This window comes from Zingiber officinale, chromosome 7B (assembly GCF_018446385.1).
Source record: "Zingiber officinale cultivar Zhangliang chromosome 7B, Zo_v1.1, whole genome shotgun sequence".
Lineage (NCBI taxonomy): Eukaryota > Viridiplantae > Streptophyta > Magnoliopsida > Zingiberales > Zingiberaceae > Zingiber > Zingiber officinale.
This window is the reverse complement of record NC_055999.1, coordinates 23,355,304-23,377,613: the sequence shown is the minus strand read 5'-3', so window position 1 is coordinate 23,377,613 and position 22,310 is coordinate 23,355,304. Positions and strand designations below refer to the sequence as shown.

Sequence of the window (22,310 nt, the reverse complement as noted above, 5' to 3'; positions counted from 1 at the left end):
GCAACTTCCGACCATCAGATTGATCAAAACTATATCATAAGGAGAAGATAAACCAAGAGGCATCGCCGTCGGTGCGATCGGCGTCGAAATCTGACCGGATTTAAGCTTAACTTTTTTCCATCATCGATATGAGCTCCTGCTCAAATTCGATCGAATTCTGACATCGATCACGTCAACGGTTATCTCTCTAGGTTTACCTTTCTCTTATGGTATCCTACTATAATTTTAACCGATCTGATAGCCGGAAGCCGCCAGTAATAAACTAAGGTGAAGAATGGAACACGAAGATAGAAAAAGAATAGGACAAGGTATCTGAACTCCTAAATATGAAGCACATAATCCTAATTACTCTGCTCTCTAGTCCTATGCTTTATGATTCACACCATTTTTTTTATATAAAAATAGTTATCACTGACACAAAAATAATAATAGTATTTTTTTTAAAAAAAAGATTCATTGGTATTTTAATAATAATAATAATAATAATAATAATAATAATTGCTTCCCTCGACACAGAATATCATCCTGTATTTTTATGATTTGGACATTTCGTACCCATGCTATCGACGTGTCCATTTTACAAATTTTATTGGTGAAATTTATATAAAATTACAAGTATCGAACGTGAAGTCATTTAAATTTAGAATGATAACTATTTTTTTTAAAAAATTATTATATGAATTTAAGCCTCTAAATATTAATAACAAAACTTTTAATGATATTTTTGATATCACTTCTTTGAAATTTTCTTTTCTTTTATAAAGTCTGAACCGGAGGACGATTTGGTTTGATTTTTCGGGTCTGAACCGGAGGACGAATTACCTATGGGAAAATTAACCGCTGATTTCTTTTTTCCCTGTTAAATCAGATCAAAATCTGGTTGCATATCTAAATCATGTATTTTACCAAATCAAATATTTAATATCCATTCTACCCTTCCATTCATTCCGCTCAATCGGTGATTGTTTGAGACTTAATTTTTTTAAAATGATTAAACAATCTTTTACAATTAAAAAATTATTACTTTTACAATATTTTGATGAAATTGATATTTAAAAGTATAAATATAATTAGAAAAACTAAATAAATATATAAAATTTAATTTTACGTAATTCTCAGCATTTTAGACCATCAATCACTTTCGTCCGAATTCGAAATTGGACACTTCCGAAAGATAATCATATTTTTTTAATCATTTAAACCAGATTTTAATGGATTGCTACATTTATAATCACATAAATATACCTATAACAAAACAATTGATTAATTTTTTTTTAATTTAAAAAATTATTTTTCTCAATATAATATATTAAATTGATATTTAAAATATAAATATAATTAAAAAATTAGGCGAATATAGATCTGCTTCTACATCTCTAGGTCAATCATTTTAATCAAAACCGATAGATTTAAAAAAATTTAAAATGATATGAAATTAAATTTAATATATATTTTTAATTATTTCTATACTCTCAAATGTTATTTTAATATAATATATTAGAGTAATAATTTTTTAATTATTTAAAAAAATTATGTCTAATCAATTGCTCTATTCGGCGAATGACTGGATGAGTAAAATAGGTATTGGATACCTGATTTTAATAATTTTAAAATTAAGATAAATGATTTAAGTATTTGGAAATTTACTAAGCGATTTGGAAATTTGCCGATCTGATTGCCTATTAATTGGACCGACTCAAATTTTGGTCGGTTCGATTGAGTTGGTTTACTGGACAAATTTTGTCCCGAGTAACAAGTGCTGGTCCCAGAATGCCACGTACGATATACTTTGGGGGCCCATCGCACACGCTTATTAAATGATGTATCACTCATTACTCATCAGTCATTAAAACACTACATATTTGCGTTTCAGTCCTTCAAACAGAGAGTCCCTGCCACCATGTATGCGACCAAAAATTAAATAAATAAATAAATGCAACCAAATACATGGAATTTTTCTGTATTCTCAATATGCTATTCACTTTTTCTACAATATTCAGATCTAATGAATTTATAAATATTATTAATAAACATTTTCCCTTATTGTTTAAGTTTTAAAAAAAGTATAAAAATTCCTAACTCTCTGTTGTAGATCAAGTTAGACATTTGAAACCTTTGTGACCAAAAACTGATGAAATTGATGAATTAGTAATTAATTATAGTTATTTATGGAAATATTTATTTTTTTTCATTTTCTAAAACTTTTAAAGAATTCTTTGTTATAAATATCAAAATAATATTGTAAATATTTTGTATTTTTCATTTTTTGTTTTAAAATATCTTCATAAGTTAAAAAATGAAAAAGTAAATCTTCAGAATCAAATAATTTCAAATTCAAAGTGGCTGATAAAATGTTATTTTCACAGGGTTACTTGTCAACTTTAATTTGTACGTTACTTTGCTAAGTGGTCTATCAATATTTAAAAAATAAATTTTTTTCTTCAAATGTAGCCAATCTCCAATTCCTCTTCTTTGCATACGAAGAGTCATAATACAAGTGAAAAGAATTTGAGCGAAAAAATTTAAAAGACATCCTTATTTTTACCATATTATTCACTATTAAAAAAATTAAAATATGTCTAAAATATTTTAAATAATTATTTTATATTTGTTAACTTTACATTTCATTTTTTTTAAATCAAATATCACCTTGACCCCTTGGCATTAAAAAAAAAAAAACGGCCTCCCTAATGCCGATCCCACGGATATGGAGGGAGGTTCATGTAGGTACACAGGTCATAGACGCATGGCGGGGTAAACCTCAGGTTGTCAATTCCTAAAAATCAACCCCTGATTATTACATTAAAGATATCATATGTTCATCGTCTGTGCTACATCTTGGGACGATCCCTTGGCATTAGCGTCACTGCTTAAGTTGGCTCAATAATGAGGTGCAAACTGCCAATAAAGTAGTGCAAAGTACTCATTAGTGGCAGAAATATTGCTTTTGCCATCTGGTCCTCGAAACTTAATGATTAATTAATACTTTAACCCGATTTGTTGCCATGTATTCTTCCACCTTCTCCCAAAAACTCATTATTATTTATTGTGTAACTGATGCTCTTTCTAAATCAATAGCTTTCATTTTTTTTTTGTTTTAAACGAGTCCCTCACAGTTTACAACTTTTATAATCTATATAAAGTGCAGGGGTCATATTGTCAAAGTGTGAAAATTCTTGGACTAAATGGAAAACTAACATCACCACCAAATGGAAAGTTTTGGGACTAATCTGAAACAAAAATCATAAAATATGGAAAAAGGAAAAAAAGAAAAAGAAAAAAAAACAGAACCTGGAGGCCTCTTGGGATTCCTCATAGATTTGCCAAGCTCCATGTGCTTTCTCTTCTGTTGCCGCTTCAGTTCTTCTCCCCCCAAAAAGCTCAGTGAACTGTTCTTGTTCGCTTGGCTGTAACACACTCGGAGCCTTTAGTCTCAAAGTTCTCTTTCCCTCCTCTTTCCTTCTTACAAGGCCGCAAAAAAGGGCCTCTTTTTTTCTTTTTTTGGTTCTTTTGCCATCCTTTTCTTTTTGTGAAAGGGTTTGCTGAGAAAGATCAATACATGCACACTTTCCTTTGTTAAGCTCTTGTCCGTGGCCAGCAGGTGATATTTCTTCTTCACTCTTTTTTTTTTTCCTTTGTACTATTTAGTTTTTATTCACGTTTGGGTTATTGTTTCTAAAATGCTCTGAAAAATAGGACCTTTGCTGTGTTAGCACTAGATTGTTTGCTTAAATTTGTTTCCTTTTTCCTTTATTTTTATTTTTGGCAGATATAGATTTGTGCATACATTTTGGGACTTTTGGAGTTTAGGCAGCAATCCCTAATCCGGCGTTAAAATATTACACTAATAAATGCTTTTCTATTTCAAGTTATCCTTAAGAACGAGTTCCCAGATTAACTGGTTGTTTCTATTTTGCACCACTTCAACTGAAGTAGCAATGCATTATTGTCTTTTTTTTTTTGCTTTGCCATTTAAGTAGCGAGCGATAAACCGAGAGGTCAAATGTGTACTGTAATTTGGTCAGCTGGGGGTTGCACCTGGAGCAGCATTCTGGGAATATGACAAATGACTACTTGCAATTCAAGTGATTAAGATTTATATGCTTATTGTAGAAATTGCAATGGGTAGATAGTGAGAATGACAAGTTTTTCTCACGTAGTTTGCTCTCAGTTTTGGTTCTGTAAATATGTGAAAGCCAGAGATATGTGGTTTTCATTAAGATTATCATATACTGCACTTGGATTATGCAAGTGCTAACAACTTAAAATCATTCAATTTGTGGTCCATTACTTTAATAGACATGTTACCTGTCTTATGAGCTCATACTATGGTTCTTTGTGTCCTTAATACTTCTATATGATTTTATTTGCTAGGACATACTACACTCTGGAGTTTGTTAAGCCAGATGTTGTCCAACAAGTACAAGAAAGTTATATTCTCGCTTCTGTTCTTGTTCTCAAGTGCGTCAGGTATTGCCATGATAGACTTCTTATTTCCTTTTGTAATTGCAATCAGCTTAATATTTGCTGATTTCCGGATGTTTAATCTTATGGCATTTGCGATTCAGGCTGTATTTCAAATCCAGGAGTGGTTTAGTTTTTATATTTTGGTTCTAAGAAACTTGATTGATAATGAAGTTTTTGCTATTTCCCTATCAGTATAGATACACGAATCATTGAGTTTCCTATCAGCAGAAGGACAATTTAGCAAACCTCAATAGCTGTTGTGATCAACTACTCGCATTTGCTATCTTCTTACCTACTGCGTCAACGAAATTTTGCAGGTGCTTATGTTGGGATTTATATCGGCACTCAGATGTCCACTTTACCATCAGCCACTGAAATAGTGTCCATTCTGAAAACTCAGCAGATTAAACATGTGCGATTGTTTGATGCTGACCACCAAATGCTGAATGCCCTAGCAAATACTGGAATAGAGGTTATAGTTGGTGTCCCCAACGATCAGTTGCTACGAATAGGAGAATCACGATCAGATGCTGCTGACTGGCTGAATAAAAATGTCGCCACATATGTTCCTGCAACTAACATTACTTATATTGCCGTAGGCAATGAAGTTTTAACAACCATCCCAAATGCTGCTCTTGTTCTTGTTCCAGCTATGCAGTACCTCCAGTCTGCTCTTCTCGCAGCGAATCTCAACTTTCAGGTTAAAGTTTCAAGTCCACTATCAATGGACATGATTCCCAAACATTTTCCTCCATCAACAGCATCCTTCAACTCATCATGGAACTCCATAATGTCTCAGTATATTCAGTTTTTGAAGAACACAGGATCTCCTTTGATGCTAAATGTGCAGCCATATTATGGTTACACCGAGGGACAAGGTATCTTTCCACTAGAGTACGCCCTTTTTGAGCCACTAAATCCAAATAATCAGATTGTCGATCCTAATACAAATTTCCAGTACACAAGCATGTTCGATGCGATGGTCGATGCTGCTTATTACTCAATGCAGTCACTCAACTTCTCTGGCATTCCAGTGATGGTGACAGCATCTGGTTGGCCATCACTAGGTGGATCGAATGAACCAGATGCTAACATCGATAATGCATTGGCCTACAACACCAATCTTATTCGCCATGTTCGAAATGGTTCTGGCACACCTAGCCAACCAACTACACCAGTTAGTACATACGTCTATGAGTTGTTCAATGAGGATCTACAACCAGGGCCTGTTTCTGAAAAGAATTGGGGGATATTTTCTTCTAACGGAACTGCATTTTACTCTTTGACCTTTAGCGGTTTGGTCGAGTCACCTGCTAATTCATCTACCCTGCCTGGTGTTTTCTGTGTCGCAAACTCTAGTGCAGATACCACAGCACTTAAGAGAGGATTAGATTGGGCTTGCGGAACTGGTTCAGCAAACTGCAGTGCTATCCAACCTGGGCAACCATGCTATCAGGCAGGCAATCTCGTAGCACTTGCCTCATATGCATTCAATGATTACTACCATCGAGCTCAAGCAAGTGGTGGTACCTGCAGCTTTGGTAACACGGCCATGGTTACCAGAACAGATCCAAGTAAGCTTCATCTGGTAAAACAAAATGCAAGATTAAGCTCTCTATAGTTTTAGATGTCTTAACTTGTCATGTACCTGCATATACTCAATGAGATTGACTGGTACTTTCTCACTTGCAGGCCATGGTTCATGCATCTTTGCCGGAAGGTGAGTGATGTAGAAGAAGATTCTTTTGCTTAGTCTGTGCAAGCAAACACTTTTCTTAAGTTTCTTGTGATTAATTTGATCGGCAATTGCAGCACGGGGGCGAGCAACACCACTGAGGGAGGAACAGGTGCCTTTGGACCAGTTGGCCCTTCTAGTCGAGCATCAAGAGTGCAGATTTTCTCTGCTTTTCTAGCAACTTTTGCACTACCATTTCTAGTTTGACATGTAAAGCAACTGTGAATGATCAGTTCAATTTTGTGCAAATCCTCTAAAGATTGTTGTCATCTCCACAAGCAGTAGACGATTGAGTTGCCGAGTCCATTGCTCATCCTTAATTTGTATTTCGATCATCAGTATCGACTTATGTTGCCATTCACTTGTTGTCTTCTTGCTCTTAGCCTGGCAGCCAAAGGAATGTCGCAGAAGTATTGTGCAGTGTCAAAGTGCATACTGTGAGTTTAGTGTCTTCAAGCTCTCTCGATATCACACGGCCTGGGGGCAACAGATATACCAGATAAACTATAGCCTGTTTCCTGTCTCAGGCGTGGCAGCAAAGGCACCCCGACGTCATCGCCCATTTTGTGGGTTCCTTCCGATCTCCATCCTCTTAATCCGTTCGATTCACCTGCTCGAATCGCTTGCGACCGTTCGTTACCAGGAGTGAACCTGGGAAGACCGTCAGGTTACTCCATCAGCTGTTCTCTGCAGACAGCAATTACGTTAATATCCCTGAAATTTCATCTTAGTAGACACTCGTTCATCGTCACGCCCTTGAACTAATGTTTTTCCTGCCCTGCGTTCAACAGCTAATCCTGCGAATAGGCGCAGTTCCTAAATATAGGGGATCTGAAATAAAGAGACCGCGCCAGGTTCCAGCGGCGAGGGTTTCCACGTCCTTGTTCTTGTCCTCGTTTGTCGCCGTCGAAGCCACGGATTGCTGTTTTGGTGGGAGGGAAAGGAGAAGGGCGACGAAGTCGCTTGGTGCGGATCTACCGAGCGCAAAGCTTACGGTTAGCGCTTCGATTCCTGCTGTCGGAGGCGTCTCTCGGGCGAGGGTGTTGGTAAGGCCAAGATGAGCGCGAGTCCCGTACCGGCTTCGGACACCCACGGCAACCTGGATGAGCAGATCGCGCAGCTCATGCAGTGCAAGCCGCTCTCCGAACAGGAGGTTGCTTCTCGCTCTTGGTTCTTGGCTTATTTTGTTCGATTTCTGTCTTAGATCTGTGCCCTTTTTGGTTGGATGAAGGTTCTGGTGTTTTTTGGTTGATGCATGTGTTTTCCTGCAAGATCGGAGGAGGAGTGGGTGCTTCTTTATGGCAAAATGTCATTTCGATTAGGGATCTGCGAGGCTGTTAGGTGGTGTGCGCTTGGTTTCCAAAATGCGATTCTTGACGAGCATAGGAACTTACATTTGGAATTGGTGGATATTGTTGTTGTATCTATTCTAATGGTTATTTTTGTCCCTTCCTTTTCTAAGGAACCGATCTAGGTTTCTGTCGTTTAGATAATGGAGTCCATGGAGAAGCTTGTGCTTTTCAACTATGGAAAATCCCTTTTTGACCTAGCTGATTCCTGTATGTGTTTTAATAATTTGGTTGGATTGGTTTATGCCAGTTTCAATGGTAAATCTGTTGATGTGTTTATCTGAATATGTGTGCGACTCCTAAGTTTAACCATATACATACTTTGGTTTCTTGAATGTTATAGAAAATAGTTTAGCTGGCAAAGGATGTAGTTTTGTTTCTAAACATAATTGCTTAAGAAACTATAGTAAGATTATATCCGGCTATTTTTGATGTTCTTCCTTTCAGAAGTCTCTGAACATGTATGGAAATAATGGAAATATTATGCAAGTTCCTTGCATGCAATTAGTGTATTATTATCAATTAATAATTATTGTATCATTAACAAGTAATTTAAGTAAATGTTTTCCTTTTTTCTTTTGGCATCATGCTAGAAGTTCAAAAATATAGTGTCTATGGTTAAAACATTAGCTAATCTGGTCTATTAATTGTTCTGCACAATTTCTGGTATTTGCAGCTTATTATTATGGGTTAATAAATAGGTTCAGAATTCCCTTTTGGTTTATTTGAATTCATAATTTCAGGTTAGAGTGCTTTGTGAAAAGGCTAAGGAGGTTTTGATGGAAGAAAACAATGTTCAGGTAATTTATTTTTAGCGAGTTATTTAATCAATGGAGTGAAGACTTTTTTTTTTCCTTTGTAGAAATAGTCTTTAATTTTCCGGAGGCTATTCACAAGCATGGTGGGCCTGAGTATCATCTTATAGTTGTAGTTATATGAAATTCATCCAGCTCCGCTGATGAATATGTAGCTTCACGCCATATTCTTCTACACTCCTTGTCCTTCATTTCATTATAATTTTTTCGACGTATGGGTTTCTAATAAGTTCCAATCAAACTAAAGTAGATCAGCCTAGAAGACCAAAAATAGTTTTGTTCAACTTTAGAACTAAAGATATACTGAAACTGATCCTAATTATTTCTGTTTGGATTAAATGGACATGTTTAAAGATGACAAATAGAGTTATAATTAGACAGGTTGAATCTATTGGATGTGATGAACCAAAGAAAACTCTATTTGATATACTTGAGAGTAATTTAATAATATAAATAGTGATGTAGGACGTTCGATGGCGAGGCGATATCTATTTAGCCGATCCCAAAAAGTTGGACTCGTAGTTGGTTGTTACTTCTGTTAGTTTTTGATAGACAGACAGACAGACTAACTGAGGCTTTTTCTTAACAAGTTGATTTTAGTTTGATTTTGTGAACTGAATATTGGATGCTCCAAATTCATCCTGTGCTTGCATCTTTTTTATTTGAGATATGTAGCAGGAAACTCTTTGTTATTTGCTGACAATTTATCGAAGTATTTCAGCCAGTGAAGAGCCCTGTGACTATCTGTGGTGATATTCATGGTCAATTTCATGATCTGGCAGAGCTATTTCGAATTGGTGGAAAGGTGTGCTCAATTGAGAAAACAAACAAATGAGTTATGATAACTATTTGATCATTCCAACAAATTAATCATGTGTTTTCATTTATTTAGTGTCCAGATACCAATTACTTGTTTATGGGCGATTATGTGGATCGTGGATACTACTCTGTCGAGACAGTTACGGTAAGGAAGGTGCCTTTTCCTTGTTTTGTGTTTCGTTCATGCTATGATGTATTTGATTTCTTTATGCTTAATGGTATGTCATTTTTGAACTTGCCAATTGCAATGAATCTCATCTTCCGCATTTAATATGGAGCTGACTTTTTAGTCCATCAATTATGGTCTTGCCCATAGTGACACACAACTGAAGTTTGATTCTTAATTTCTGAGAACAGAATTACTGCTTTAGCATTCCTTACTTTACCTTTTATATATTGCTATCTGTGTTTGCGTTGTGAATATTACTTGGTTGAACTAATCTATGCAAACACTGAAGCACACATAATCTAATTTGCTTCTGCAGCTGTACTAAGGCAAACTCGGATCTTAGATGCTGAGAACACATATATGATCCCAAGTTAGAACAGACAATGCTCACTGCAGTCTTCCACAGCTGAAAGATTGTGGTGGTCTTATGCAAATCAGGAATTTTTCCTATGTCTGTGTCTTTATGACTGAAAGGAACAGCAGGAAATTATAAAAAAAAATTAAAAATTGGCACTAGTGACTAAAGGTTTCACGCATTTCAATTGTTAGCTCAACTAATTAGGTTTAACATCTATTTTTGACTTTGACCACAATAGACTTAATACCTTTGGAAAGCCCATAAACTAACAAATGATGTTTCACTTCATTCCTTCTTAAAAAGGGTCCTCTAGTGTGCCTAAATTCTCTGTGAAAGTGCAACATGCATGACTACCACTTAGGGAGTGTTTGGTAGAGCTTCTATGCTTCTTGGATTTTAGCTACATGGAAGCACTTTTGAGTGTTTGTAACTTTTACTCAAAAGTTGGAAGCAAGAATTTGATGCTTGGCTTTTTCTTGCTTTTGATTTTTTGGTTTATGGTCTAAAATTAAAAAGTTGATATTTATGTCTTTAATAAATTTCTTATTTTACATAATTGCCCTTAACAAATTTACCGTTTTATATAATTGCCATCACACTTCTGCAATATTTATTTTTTAAATAACATTTATATTTTTATATAATTTGTATTTTCTAGAATTTTTTATACATATTTTTTGTGTATTTATATAAATTTTGTCATTTTTAAATTTTAAATTTTATTAATTTTATATATTTTTTCATTATAAAAAATAATTTTGATACAATATTTTAAATATAATAATAATTATATAAACAAATAGTGTATCAAACTTATATTTAGATTATTAAAAAAAATAATTTATATAGTTTAAGGATTTGTTGTCATTTAACTAAAAATTAAGTTTGGAAGTAATTATTCATCAGCCACTCAAACTTTACTTTGCATTAGCTTTTGACTTCTATTTCCAAACATTCCATACTTTAGCTTCTCGTTAATTTTAAAATAATTTCTATAAGAATCACTTTTAAATAAGCAAAAGCTCTCCCAAACACTCCGGGCTTCAATGTGGGTGATATTTCAAAGCAGGTAGTAAAACATCAAAAACTAAATTTTTTTGTTAGCTATCAAATACTTCAACTGTTGAAATACAAACATGATTGGTTACTTTATAGTAATCATCAAATTCACTCTCTAAAAGTGTGGATGCTTTTCGTTATGCTTATGACTTATGATGTCATTGAGATGAATTGGTTAAATGTTCTGATTTTTCTTTCTACAATCATATGGGTTTAATGATTCTGATAGGAACCAATCTCCTTTGATTGTTTATATGAGAACTTTAGATCACTTAGTAAATTGCTAGAATACTGATGTAGCAACTTATTCTGTATGATCAGCTTTTGGTGGCTCTCAAGGTGCGTTATCCTCAGCGAATCACTATTCTCAGAGGAAACCATGAGAGTCGTCAGGTATAATGCTTTAAATTTCGCATGATGTTGCATTAAACTATGTTCACTTTGGCATCTTAATTTCTTATTTTGCATAAGGTAGTGATACATCATATATTTCTTTCAACTATATTCATTGTATTCCTAGTGATTCATCTTATTTATTTGCTGACAATATAAATTTTTCTTTTTATTTTGTTGCAGATTACCCAAGTTTATGGATTTTATGATGAATGCCTGAGAAAGTAAGTCCTGTGCTATTTGTTTCTAAGATTAGTGTGACCTGTTTCTATGTTTTAATATCTGCTCCCAGACACAATTTCTTTTTTCTCCGGCTGTGTTACTTATCATCCCTTATTGTGCTGCACTTATCTGTTATCCAATGTGGTTAGCTGGGCAAATAGAATCATTTTTATATTATAAGAAAGAAGAGTTGTTGATATGGTTTTTGTGTGCGACAAGTTTATCTTGTTATGCTTTGTTTAGCCAGTATTTCCGTGTAACATCTATAAGAAGCTGAGCTAATTTGTCATTTTTTTCTCACTATTTTTGTCCACGACAATTTTACTGAATTTTACCGAGAGAGACCATGCCATTTCTTTTCCTTCTCATATGGATGCATTTTCTTTCTATTTTATTTATATAATGCTGCAATGAACATTTGTCGTAAATAGAGTTAGATATGATTTTATGAGTCTGCTTAAGTTTCCTAGTGTTTCTTTGATACAATGTGATTTTATATTTTATCTAAAAACTCACACACTTCATGAATTTCAGAGCAAATACTTTCTTTATTTTTTAAAAAACTAAATAATCCTTTGTATATTGCATTATAGTACTATCGAAATTTAGAGCTCATCTGTAATTTAACTTAATTAATTTGTCAAAGCTTGTCTGCAGTTTAACTTTAGTTTGGAAATGAATGCTTATTTGTTAGAAAGAAATCCTGGTTCAGATGATTAGCTTAGGACTCAACTAATGGAGGGTGTGTACAGGATAAATGGCAGTCCACAAGATGGAGTATAAGCATGCTTATACCTACAGCCTGCCTAAGCAAAGAGAACAAGCTAGTTGACCATGCAGAAGAAAACATTCTAAGAAATGCAAACTTAATCCTGTCAATTTGAACATGAACAGACCTATTATCAACATCAATCTTAAAAACTGGTGTTTGTCTCAATCCACTTTTGCAAGGTAATGTGACTAAATAGTATCTTGATCTCTTAAATGACCATGGTTTTGTTTTATAAGATTATAAGCAGCTACTTGTGCAGATTTTGGAGGGGGCTGCATTTGATTACATATAGTTTATGCAGTTAAAAAATGTTATTATCTCATTTAAATTAATGCAAACTATATTGAACCCTAAACTATATTTGCTTCATTAAAATTAATTCAAACTATATTGAATTAAAGGTGACTGACCATACCATAGTCTTATTACACTTTCTCTAGCCAAAGGAGATTGATTACAAAAAAATCTCTAGAAAATCTTGCCGGTGTATCAGGTTATGGTTGTCACAGATCTGCCTTTGTGTTTTGAATTCTGGACGTTTGGGTTTGCAATCAGGATCAGCGAGTATGCCATGACGTTTAGCTTTTGTTTCATTGGAATTTTAGTGATTATGATCTTATTTGGCAATCATTGGATTTTATTTTCTGATCCAGATATGGCAATGCAAATGTATGGAAGATCTTCACCGATCTTTTTGATTATTTCCCATTGACGGCATTGGTTCGTGCTCCCTACCATTTCTTGAAGAATCTTGCTGAATATTCTACAATTCTTTGGTTATGATATCAATATACCGTATATTAATTATGAATAATTCCAACTTCTCTTAGATGTTTAGCTTTTGATTTTAAATTAACAGTATGAAATTCTCTCTGTGCACAGCCATTTGTGCAATTGTGAGTAACCTTTGTTTGCAATTGTGAGTAACCTTTGTTAGAATGGTTAGTTATATTTTGGATGCAAATTATACAGGTTTTACCTTTTTTTATTTGTTTATCATTTAGGTGTTTGGATATTCTCTTTAATTGTCAGTAAACAAGTTGTCTTATTATTCTTTTGAAGGTCAAGATTCTTGAAATGGTTTGGTTCATTTTAAAATCATTGACTGGATTTACATTTTAGTAGTTGTTTGTTTTTGTGGTACCATGAGAACGACTTACAATTGTCTGTGTGTGCATTTCATGTATTCACCATAAAAATTAAGACTCTTGGATTGATTATCTTGAATGTCATCAGGTAGTATTTTATTCTAATTGCTTGATTTTTTTTTGGCAGTGTAGAAGTAGAATCACTTTAGGTGTCCTAAGCTGGATGGATTCACTTACAGGATTAAGATCTTCCATGGGGAGCTTTCTTAGAAAATATATTTCTTGGACACAAGTGATGCTATTATCCACATCCTTTTTCAGTGGCATGTCCTTTGACTAGATTGATCACCCTGTTGCTTGTGACAGTAAGCTGATATAGTATTTGTTAAATAGATGTTAAGCAAGGATACCTCAAGTAAAAAAATTAAAAAACTAACTAGTTCATTCAGGGAGAAACTGATAGATTTTTGCTTAGTGTGATGTGCATCAACACCCAAGGTTTTGGCTAGCAGATTTAGGAGCAATTTAATTTGAAGATTTATTTATTTATTTTCATATAGAACTGTTTGTTTGTCATTTTATAGTGATTGAATAACTTTTTAGTTGAAGTGACACCTTCATTTGTCATGATTCTGAAATGAATAACATCCTATCAAACTAAAAATTTTGTTCTCAGGTTGAATCAGAAATTTTCTGTCTACATGGTGGATTATCTCCATCTATCGAAACTCTTGACAGCATAAGAAACTTTGATCGTGTCCAAGAAGTTCCTCATGAAGGGCCCATGTGTGATCTTTTGTGGTCTGATCCTGATGATAGATGTGGTTGGGGTATTTCTCCACGTGGTGCTGGTTACACTTTTGGCCAAGTATGTTCTGTTCTCTTTATAGTTGTCTATGTTTACCATGGATCACCTTTCATCACTTCATTGTGAATCTTTCAGGATATATCTGAGCAATTCAACCATACCAACAATCTCAAATTAATAGCCAGAGCTCATCAACTGGTTATGGAGGGATATAATTGGGGACATGCAAGTTTCTACATTGATCAACTGTTTTTCATTTTTCTCGTCTCAGATTAGGAAGTGTAAGTTTTAATAATAACTCTTTTCAACAGGAACAAAAGGTGGTCACCATATTTAGTGCACCAAATTATTGTTATCGATGCGGAAACATGGCTTCCATAATGGAAGTTGATGAATGTAAAGGGCAGACATTTATTCAGGTGTCACTTAGAAACGACAGAATCATTCAATTTCGTAATATTTGTTTAATCCATTTTCATTTTGGCGAATATGTTTGTTGATATCAAGGGATTTATGGCAATGTTTTGATAGAGTTAATATTCTGTGTTGCAGTTTGAACCAGCACCTAGGAGAGGAGAGCCTGATGTAACCCGCAGGACTCCTGACTACTTTCTGTAAGCCAAAGAGTAGAGGCATATTGTTTGGTTCCTGACAGGAGTGATGGTTGCTAGATGATGAGGTCGTGATTGCATAATCCTCAAAAGTTCGATAGTAAGATTATATTTCTGTAGATGAATATCTTGTATAATGTTTTTGTAAGTTTTAATCCTTGTTACACAAGGTTGTAATGCAGCACATATAATTTTCAAGGGGATTTTTTCCCTTCGTCTTATTTTCCCCACGTTCCTTCACGTTTCTGTTATTTAATGTTGTAGAGCGACTGGATTGGTCTGTCCGCTGCTAAGACAGTAATTTAGCACCTTTTAACGAAACTTGTATAGGCTAAGAATGGATTTTGTGTATCTTACTACATCATCTCATGTAGGCAGTTGTAACTTGTATGTTACTTCCATTCCTTGGCATTGTCTACTACCCTAGCGGCAGTAGCGAAGTAAGATTCAATATTGCTAGGCATTCATGTTTTCTTTAAAGCTGAGATCGAGTGAACCAATGCTATTTGTTAAGTGTTGGGGTGTTTATGTTCGTTGTATTCAGACATTCCAATATTGATGTAAAGGGTTGCAGTACGTTGTATGACCTTTATAATTTTATAAAATGTTCAACGAGAATAAAATTCATATACCCAACCTCAGCAGAACACAACGTGATATTGTCATTGTAATTGCAAATTGCATTGAGCCTGCAGCCCAACAAATAATCAGCAAACATATGGCAGTAAAAGACTGGTAATGAAAGCGACACAAACATCTGGAGTTTTCTTCATTATTGAAGAAACCTTGCATTAAAGACTTTGGCCAAAGCAAAATGCTTCGGTTAGAAAAGGGGGAAAATGATGCATTTCTGTGAACCGCATCAAATCACAATGAGATGCGTGCCTTCTAATGAACAAGACCACGCTGCTTGAATACCTCAAGCATCGCCACACCAATCTTTGCTGGCGATTCAACTACTGTTACTCCTGCTTCTCGTAGAATTTTGATTTTATCCTGTGCAGTACCTTTCCCTCCTGACACAATAGCTGCACGAAAGTATTGGCAGTTAGCTTGAGACGGGAAAAAACATAATCCATTCTTGATGGCGGCAAAACAGAATTGGGCGAGGTCAAACAACAATGAGTATCTCTATCGCCATAGAAACCATGTTGACCTGGTAGTACTGACTATAGCAAGCATTAGAAACCTTGATTTCCACCCGCACTTAACATTCAGTACTTCATAATTTTTAAACCAAAAATGACATCTCAAATTAGTTTAGGAGATATGGCACAAACCTCCAGCATGACCCATTCGGCGTCCTGGTGGTGCTGTAAGACCAGCTATAAAGGCTACAACTGGCTTCTCGGTTTTACTTTCCTGTTTAGCCAGCAAAAAACAAATGCTAATCAGCATAAAATTCTATCAGTAAATGAACCCAGAAAAATATAGATGCATCCAGCCGCTAAGTATATTCCATTCTACTATATTCAGTCCCCCAAACAACTATTAACTTTCATATATCTCTGACAATCTTTTTGATCTGTTCAAAATGACTCGTTGAGATAATACTTTTTATTGACAACCAAATATGAAATGATTAATACATATAGAAATAAAGTTTAGATGGCAGAGAATGTTTATGAGAAATGGAACAGTTACTGAAACATGAAAAACTTGTGAAATTATCTGGTATCACCACCAGTATCTAGCTATCTTGAGTCAGTTTAAGGGTGACAAGTAGGGCCATACACCAAACTATTGATTCAACTTGACCACTTATAGAAATCTGCGGTCTCTTTGAGAATGTCCATACCTTAAGTGTGGCATTATACTCTTTAGGATATATACCTTGGGAAGTCTTTTAACCAATGAACATATGCTAATATTTAATAGTTAAACAAACTCATAACTGACACGCTGAGGAAATAAATGGATGCACTACAAAATCATTCTTCCATAATACATCCACATGAAGTGCAGTAGCTTTGGGAGAAATTAATAACAACTTTGAAGCTTATTAGACAAATATGTGCAGATTACACATTGAAGTGAAACATGCTCAAGCTCAAGAAATGAAAGACAATCATAAATTCAGAGAGAAAAGGACAAACACATGACCTGAATTAGTGCAGCAGCATCTTCTTCTGCAGTTCCTCCAATCTCTCCTATAAGAACAATACCTGAAAAACAAGTCATAATGAGGAATCACACTTAACTCTTCAGCTTGAAACAAGAAACATTATTATGTCAGCAAAATAACTGGGAAGAAATTTAAGACTGCTGTACTAATGATTTAAAGAAAATATCTTTATAATTTAAAAAAAAAACTAAAAAAACAATTACATAACTGAGAATAAGGATAGATCTGGGATTATGATCAACTACAAATCAGATCCAACCCAACACTTTTACTCAATCCTAACCCAAGTCTAAAATAGGTTAATATTTTCAACTTCTACACAACCAAAATTTGGTTCCTAATCCAGACTCAAAATTTGGTTCCTAATCTAGGATTTACATACATTAGCAATACTAATATGTACCAATTTCATGTAGTCTCCCAACTGATTCTCTTCTATAAGCAAACCAAAAGGACAAAATTCCATGAATTCAACTAGATACGAAGCAACTGTAAATGTTTGTCCTGGTCTTCAACTGACCTTCAGTCTGAGAATCTTCAAGAAACTTTGATATGCAATCAACAAAGTTTGTTCCATTAAAAGGGTCACCACCAATTCCTACACAAGTTGATTGTCCAAGACCAACAGCAGTTGTTTGAAAGACCTACAAGTATAACACTTACTTAGTTTCTCAGAAATGACTTACAATACCAAGTTGTCATACATACCGCTTCATATGTTAAGGTACCAGATCGAGAAACAATCCCAACTCGTCCTGGCTTGTGGATGTATCCAGGCATTATTCCAATTTTGCATTCTCCTGGTTTGATGATACCAGGACAATTAGGTCCTATCAATCGAGTTTTTGATTGCTTGTTGAGAGCAGCTTTTACTCGAACCTGACATTCAGACAATTGGTAATTAACTTTTATGAAATCCCATAAAACAACAGATCTGCCTAGATAACATTGTAAAACGCCATAAACTCAATGACAGATAAAACTATTTACTTGAAATGTGATAAGGTAAACCTGATAAGCTATTTACTATGTGAGTTGTGTCACATAGTGGTAAAGTGGCGAGGGCTAGGGATGTGCTGAAAAGGCCAAAGGAGAGATCACATTATCCAAAGAAGTGGATTATATGAGGGCAGGTTGGTGTCACAGATCAGAGTGGAAGAGGGTGGCAAAACTTCTGGAAAGGAGGGAGGTATAAAGGTAGAGGCAGGTAAAGATAATAGGCACTGATGTTGAGGCCAGGTGTAAATGAGCTAGATATAAATAATAGTGAAGGTACATTTGGAACATGCCAGGAGAGTAGCTAGAAATGGGAACAGGAGGGAAACAGGATCTGTCAACTAGGATAAGTAGGGCTATCATAATCTACCCCACTTAAGATTTAACAACCTGAAATCCAACACAACTCGTAATCACCCCTTGGCATGCTAGGTTTAATTGTAGCTCCACTTATCACAGTGGCAGTGATTGACAAACACCACCCCATGCCCCAGATATATTTGTTTTAATACCAATCGTACCCCAAAATTCTTAAGCCAAGTTAAAAATAGTTCATTCATCTATGCAATTCCTTCATTAGCCCATAACTAAATTACAATATCATAGCAATGCAAATGATATGTGGTCTACTGACAAATTCATACTACTCTAATCACCACCCAGAATGGATATGGGAAACTAAGATAATCCATGGACAAACCATAGAAAAAAATTACTCCACAACAGGTATAGAAAGATCAATAAGAACTTGAGAGTTACCATGTCATGTTGAGGAATTCCTTCAGTGATACATACAACAAGATCTAGCTCAGCTTCCACTGCCTCCATAATTGCAGCAGCAGCAAATGGAGGAGGGACATAAATAGCTGATGCATTAGCTTTTGTCTCAGCCTTTGCTTCTGAAACTGTATTGAAGACTGGAAGACCTAAGTGTTCAGTTCCACCTTTCTTTGGTGTCACCCCACCAACCTACAGCAAAGAGAGCAATGATTCATCACGAAATTAATCAGCCAATACATGTCCAAGATGTTAGAATAAAACCTATGATATTCACAGAACAAAACTAAGTACGAGAAAAAAAAACAGGAAGAAAAATAACTACTGCATTGTAGCTTCCTCAGCAATGCTAGACAGAAAGCTATGATGGAAATTCTTGTGGATTCCTATAGATATCTATTCGTAGATCAATAATCCATTGTCGCAAAAGCTTTGATTAACTATGACATGGTGAAATAGGGTATTTGTACCAGTGTGCTCAATCCATTATTTACATTGTCTGAAATATTCGACAGTATGGCACTCATTGTCATCATTAGGCCATGTTCATCCCAACTAATTGATGTCAGCAAGATAAAACTTCTCTCTACATTGAGCTCTATGTAATATCATTACACTCCAACCATGACAATATTAATATGTCAAAATAACTAGCTTAGAAAGATTACACATACTGATAGCAGGTAAAAGATGGAGCGTTTGATCCAAGGTTTAAACTGTTGTGTATTAACTTACTTAGCAAGGTTTTGTACATTGACCTCAAGCAAAAGATTGGTCATTTGATTTTAAGGCTGAAACAATTCTGAATGCTTTGTTTAGAGACAGTTTTCCAACATCAATTGCGGCAATAGTTTGATATTTCCACAATTTTTCTTTTTGTGAATATGTCCTCAACATCTTGCATCAAGATTCTCCAACAAAAATTCTCCAATAATAAGCTGTATTCCCCATCCATTACCGCACTTCCACTACCTACCCAATCACAAAGAAGCCAATTGGCTCTCCCCCAGGCTTCTAAGGGAATCCCCATCAAAGGATTCCTCTTTCCACCAAGGCATTGTACAAAAGGATGCCCAACCCTCAAAACCTATCCATAATTTCCAGAGTATGGAGCTACAAATCCATGATGAGGTTGGCCCTGAGATTCTAAACAATATCACATGTGGCCCTGCTTTCTCATAGGAACTCCGACCGATCATATTTGAACAAGGATATAATTGTCTAATGTGGATACGGATCTAAGTATATGGCAACTATCTATAAAACTCCTACAAAGTTAAGGGATAAGTATTGACTTGGAAGTATCCTACATGGATATGTAGAGGATATAGGAAGAGCCCAAATTTTAGAGATGCCTAGATTGCTTATGATAACTTATATCTAGATCACGCTTTCTTCACTCCACAAAATATTGCATTCCTGTTAAATTCCTTGTTTTGCATAAACATCTTGGCTTTGAATCTACAAATCCCTATATCAAACAACAATGATCCAAGAACTCAATAGTGATTCCCTCTTATTTTCCATCATCAGATAATTTTTTTTTTTTTGCTAACAAACTTAGAATTAAGCCCAACATATCAAAGAAATAAGGGCAGCCCGGTGCACAAAGCTCCCGCCATACAAGGTCCCGGGGAAGGATCCATTGTACGCAGCTTTACCCTGCTTTTTGCAAGAGGTTGTTTCCAAGATTCGAACCCGTGACCTTTTGGTCACATGGCAACAACTTTACCGTTGCGCCAAGGCTCCCCTTCCCAACATATCAAAAAAAATAAAAATAAAAAATAACCTTGACATCATTTTGATTTGTGTATTATATAATTTGAAGTGCAAAAAGAACTCGTGAAAAGGCACCAGCTACCTTAATTGATACTAAACAGTGCATCAAATTGATAGGGAACATTGTAATTGTTGACAAAATTTTAGATCAAATTATGACTTTGCTATAGAATACATATTACAATTATTAACTTTTAAATCTGCTTCTATCATACACTTAAATAAACTACCAGTAACAACTAATCATGATGAATAGTTTTTTTTTTAAAAAAAAAAACTCACTCAGGAAGGTGTTTCAGTCAACCTAAATATAGCTACCATATCAAAAAATTGTCATCATGCAAAGCAAGAATCATGACGAACACAAAAACAAGGGAAAAAAACACCACTAGAAAACTCAAATGCAGAATAAATGGCAATTGTCATGATGTAAAGCAAGAATCATTAATCATTGACGAAACACACGAGCAGGGGAAAAGGGCCCATTAAGGTTAACTAGAAAACCCTAATGCAGAAGCAATGGCAATTGTGAGACATATAGCAAGTATCATTAATCATTGACCAAACACACGAGTATGGAAAAAGGACCACTACGGTTAACTAGAAAACCCTAATGCAGAAGAAATCGCAGTCATCTCCCGTACACGAAAATGGGAAAAAAAAAAAGAAGAAAAATGACAGGAACTCAAAAGCACAAGGTACAGAACGAGTTACAGATCCAAACTAACAAATTCCACAGACGAAATCAATCTTTGTATATATAAAAAAAAAAAATCCACATCAACCATTCTATAGTAGAGAGATAAGGGGTGATGCTGTGGCTCTCACCATCTTGGTTCCATACTCGATGGCCTGCTCAGTGTGGAAGGTCCCGTTCTTTCCGGTGATGCCCTGGCAGATCACACGGGTATTCTTGTCGACGAAGACCGCCGGTGAAGGCGATGCCGCGGCGTTGAAGCTCCGGGAAAGGGAGGGCGGCCGGGAAGAGGTTGTAGGGTTGGCGAAGATCTTGGAGGCAATGGATCCGATCAACTTCGACGCTTGGCGAGACATCGCAAGGGGCCGCCGACTCCGAGGGCTTCTCCGGGTTATTAGACTTGAGTTGGTTCGAAACACATTTCTCCGTCAGGTTTCATTTATATTTATTTAAATTATGTTTTATTTAAATAAATAAATGAATGAATGAATAAATTCCCAAATTGGTTTTGGTAAAATTTCTTTACTTTGTTCCTTAATTTTTATTTTTTATTTAGTTTGGACTTTTATCGAAATAATTACCAAATAGTGAAGTTAACTTTTGTGGGATCTTTTCATTTAAAAAAAAAACTATCTTGATAAATTAGTATCATTGTTAGTGCCAATTAGAATTTAATGTTGATTTACATAAAACAAAAAATAAATAATAAATTGAACCGAGAAGAAATGAAGAAAGAGCATGACTGGAATTGGAAAAATAAATATAAATATGATAAAAATATATTTTAATATACAATACTATGTTTGCTGACACTTTTCATTGATATGAACAATTAATAGCTTTTCATCATACATTTAATGACATTTTCAGTAAAATGTTTCAAAAAATAAATACAAAACAAGTATAATATAAGTTCCTAAGTCCACTAGCTTGCATCACATATGGAAATACCCCATTAAAATATCTTTTATTCTAATATTGTTATCATAGTTATTGGCAGCTACTATAACATGTAAAAATTATAAAGTAGTTGCTATAATATTATTCTTTATTTTTAGTCTTCTTGTAGTAGCTATGACTAGCTACTATAAGATATATAAACTACTATGTAGTTGCAACAGTATCTAACATCTAATATAATATTATTGTAGTATTGTAGTTGCTATTTAGTAGTTTCTATAGTTGTTTTTGAAGTGATTTTAATTATTTAAAATGATTTTGATAAGTTTAAATAAGTTTCATCAAGTTGGTGAAGAGTATTTTTATATTAT

General features: G+C 34.8%; 3 protein-coding genes across 6 annotated transcripts; 2 read left to right on the top strand and 1 right to left on the bottom strand.

Annotated features, from left to right (window-relative positions):
• Positions 1-3,278: 3,278 nt before the first annotated feature.
• LOC122005544 (glucan endo-1,3-beta-glucosidase 4-like) lies at positions 3,279-6,471 on the top strand. 3 transcript variants are annotated; one of them, XM_042560619.1, is made up of 5 exons: positions 3,279-3,601; positions 4,375-4,461; positions 4,785-6,041; positions 6,160-6,187; positions 6,280-6,471. In XM_042560619.1, exons 2-5 carry the CDS (start codon positions 4,407-4,409, stop codon positions 6,407-6,409), a joined length of 1,470 nt encoding a protein of 489 aa, XP_042416553.1. In that variant the 5' UTR covers positions 3,279-3,601; positions 4,375-4,406; the 3' UTR covers positions 6,410-6,471. The 3 variants fall into 3 exon arrangements, with proteins under 3 accessions (XP_042416553.1, XP_042416554.1, XP_042416552.1); XM_042560620.1 differs by having other exon boundaries at positions 4,375-4,470; positions 4,785-6,055; XM_042560618.1 differs by having other exon boundaries at positions 3,280-3,601; positions 4,375-4,470.
• A 561-nt stretch (positions 6,472-7,032) lies between these two features.
• LOC122005546 (serine/threonine-protein phosphatase PP2A catalytic subunit) lies at positions 7,033-14,886 on the top strand. 2 transcript variants are annotated; one of them, XM_042560623.1, is made up of 11 exons: positions 7,033-7,358; positions 8,300-8,351; positions 9,088-9,171; positions 9,259-9,330; positions 11,093-11,164; positions 11,348-11,388; positions 12,812-12,878; positions 13,923-14,114; positions 14,190-14,279; positions 14,366-14,473; positions 14,607-14,886. In XM_042560623.1, the coding sequence occupies exons 1-11, from the start codon at positions 7,306-7,308 to the stop codon at positions 14,670-14,672; spliced, it is 897 nt and encodes a 298-aa protein (XP_042416557.1). In that variant the 5' UTR covers positions 7,033-7,305; the 3' UTR covers positions 14,673-14,886. The 2 variants fall into 2 exon arrangements, with proteins under 2 accessions (XP_042416557.1, XP_042416556.1); XM_042560622.1 differs by having other exon boundaries at positions 7,035-7,355; positions 8,295-8,351.
• A 417-nt stretch (positions 14,887-15,303) lies between these two features.
• LOC122005545 (succinate--CoA ligase [ADP-forming] subunit alpha, mitochondrial-like) lies at positions 15,304-21,460 on the bottom strand. The gene is made up of 7 exons (XM_042560621.1): positions 21,171-21,460; positions 18,546-18,755; positions 17,499-17,669; positions 17,311-17,434; positions 16,769-16,830; positions 15,946-16,027; positions 15,304-15,693 (listed from the first exon to the last, which is right to left on the bottom strand). Exons 1-7 carry the CDS (start codon positions 21,393-21,395, stop codon positions 15,554-15,556), a joined length of 1,014 nt encoding a protein of 337 aa, XP_042416555.1. The 5' UTR covers positions 21,396-21,460; the 3' UTR covers positions 15,304-15,553.
• Between the last annotated feature and the right edge of the window lie 850 nt (positions 21,461-22,310).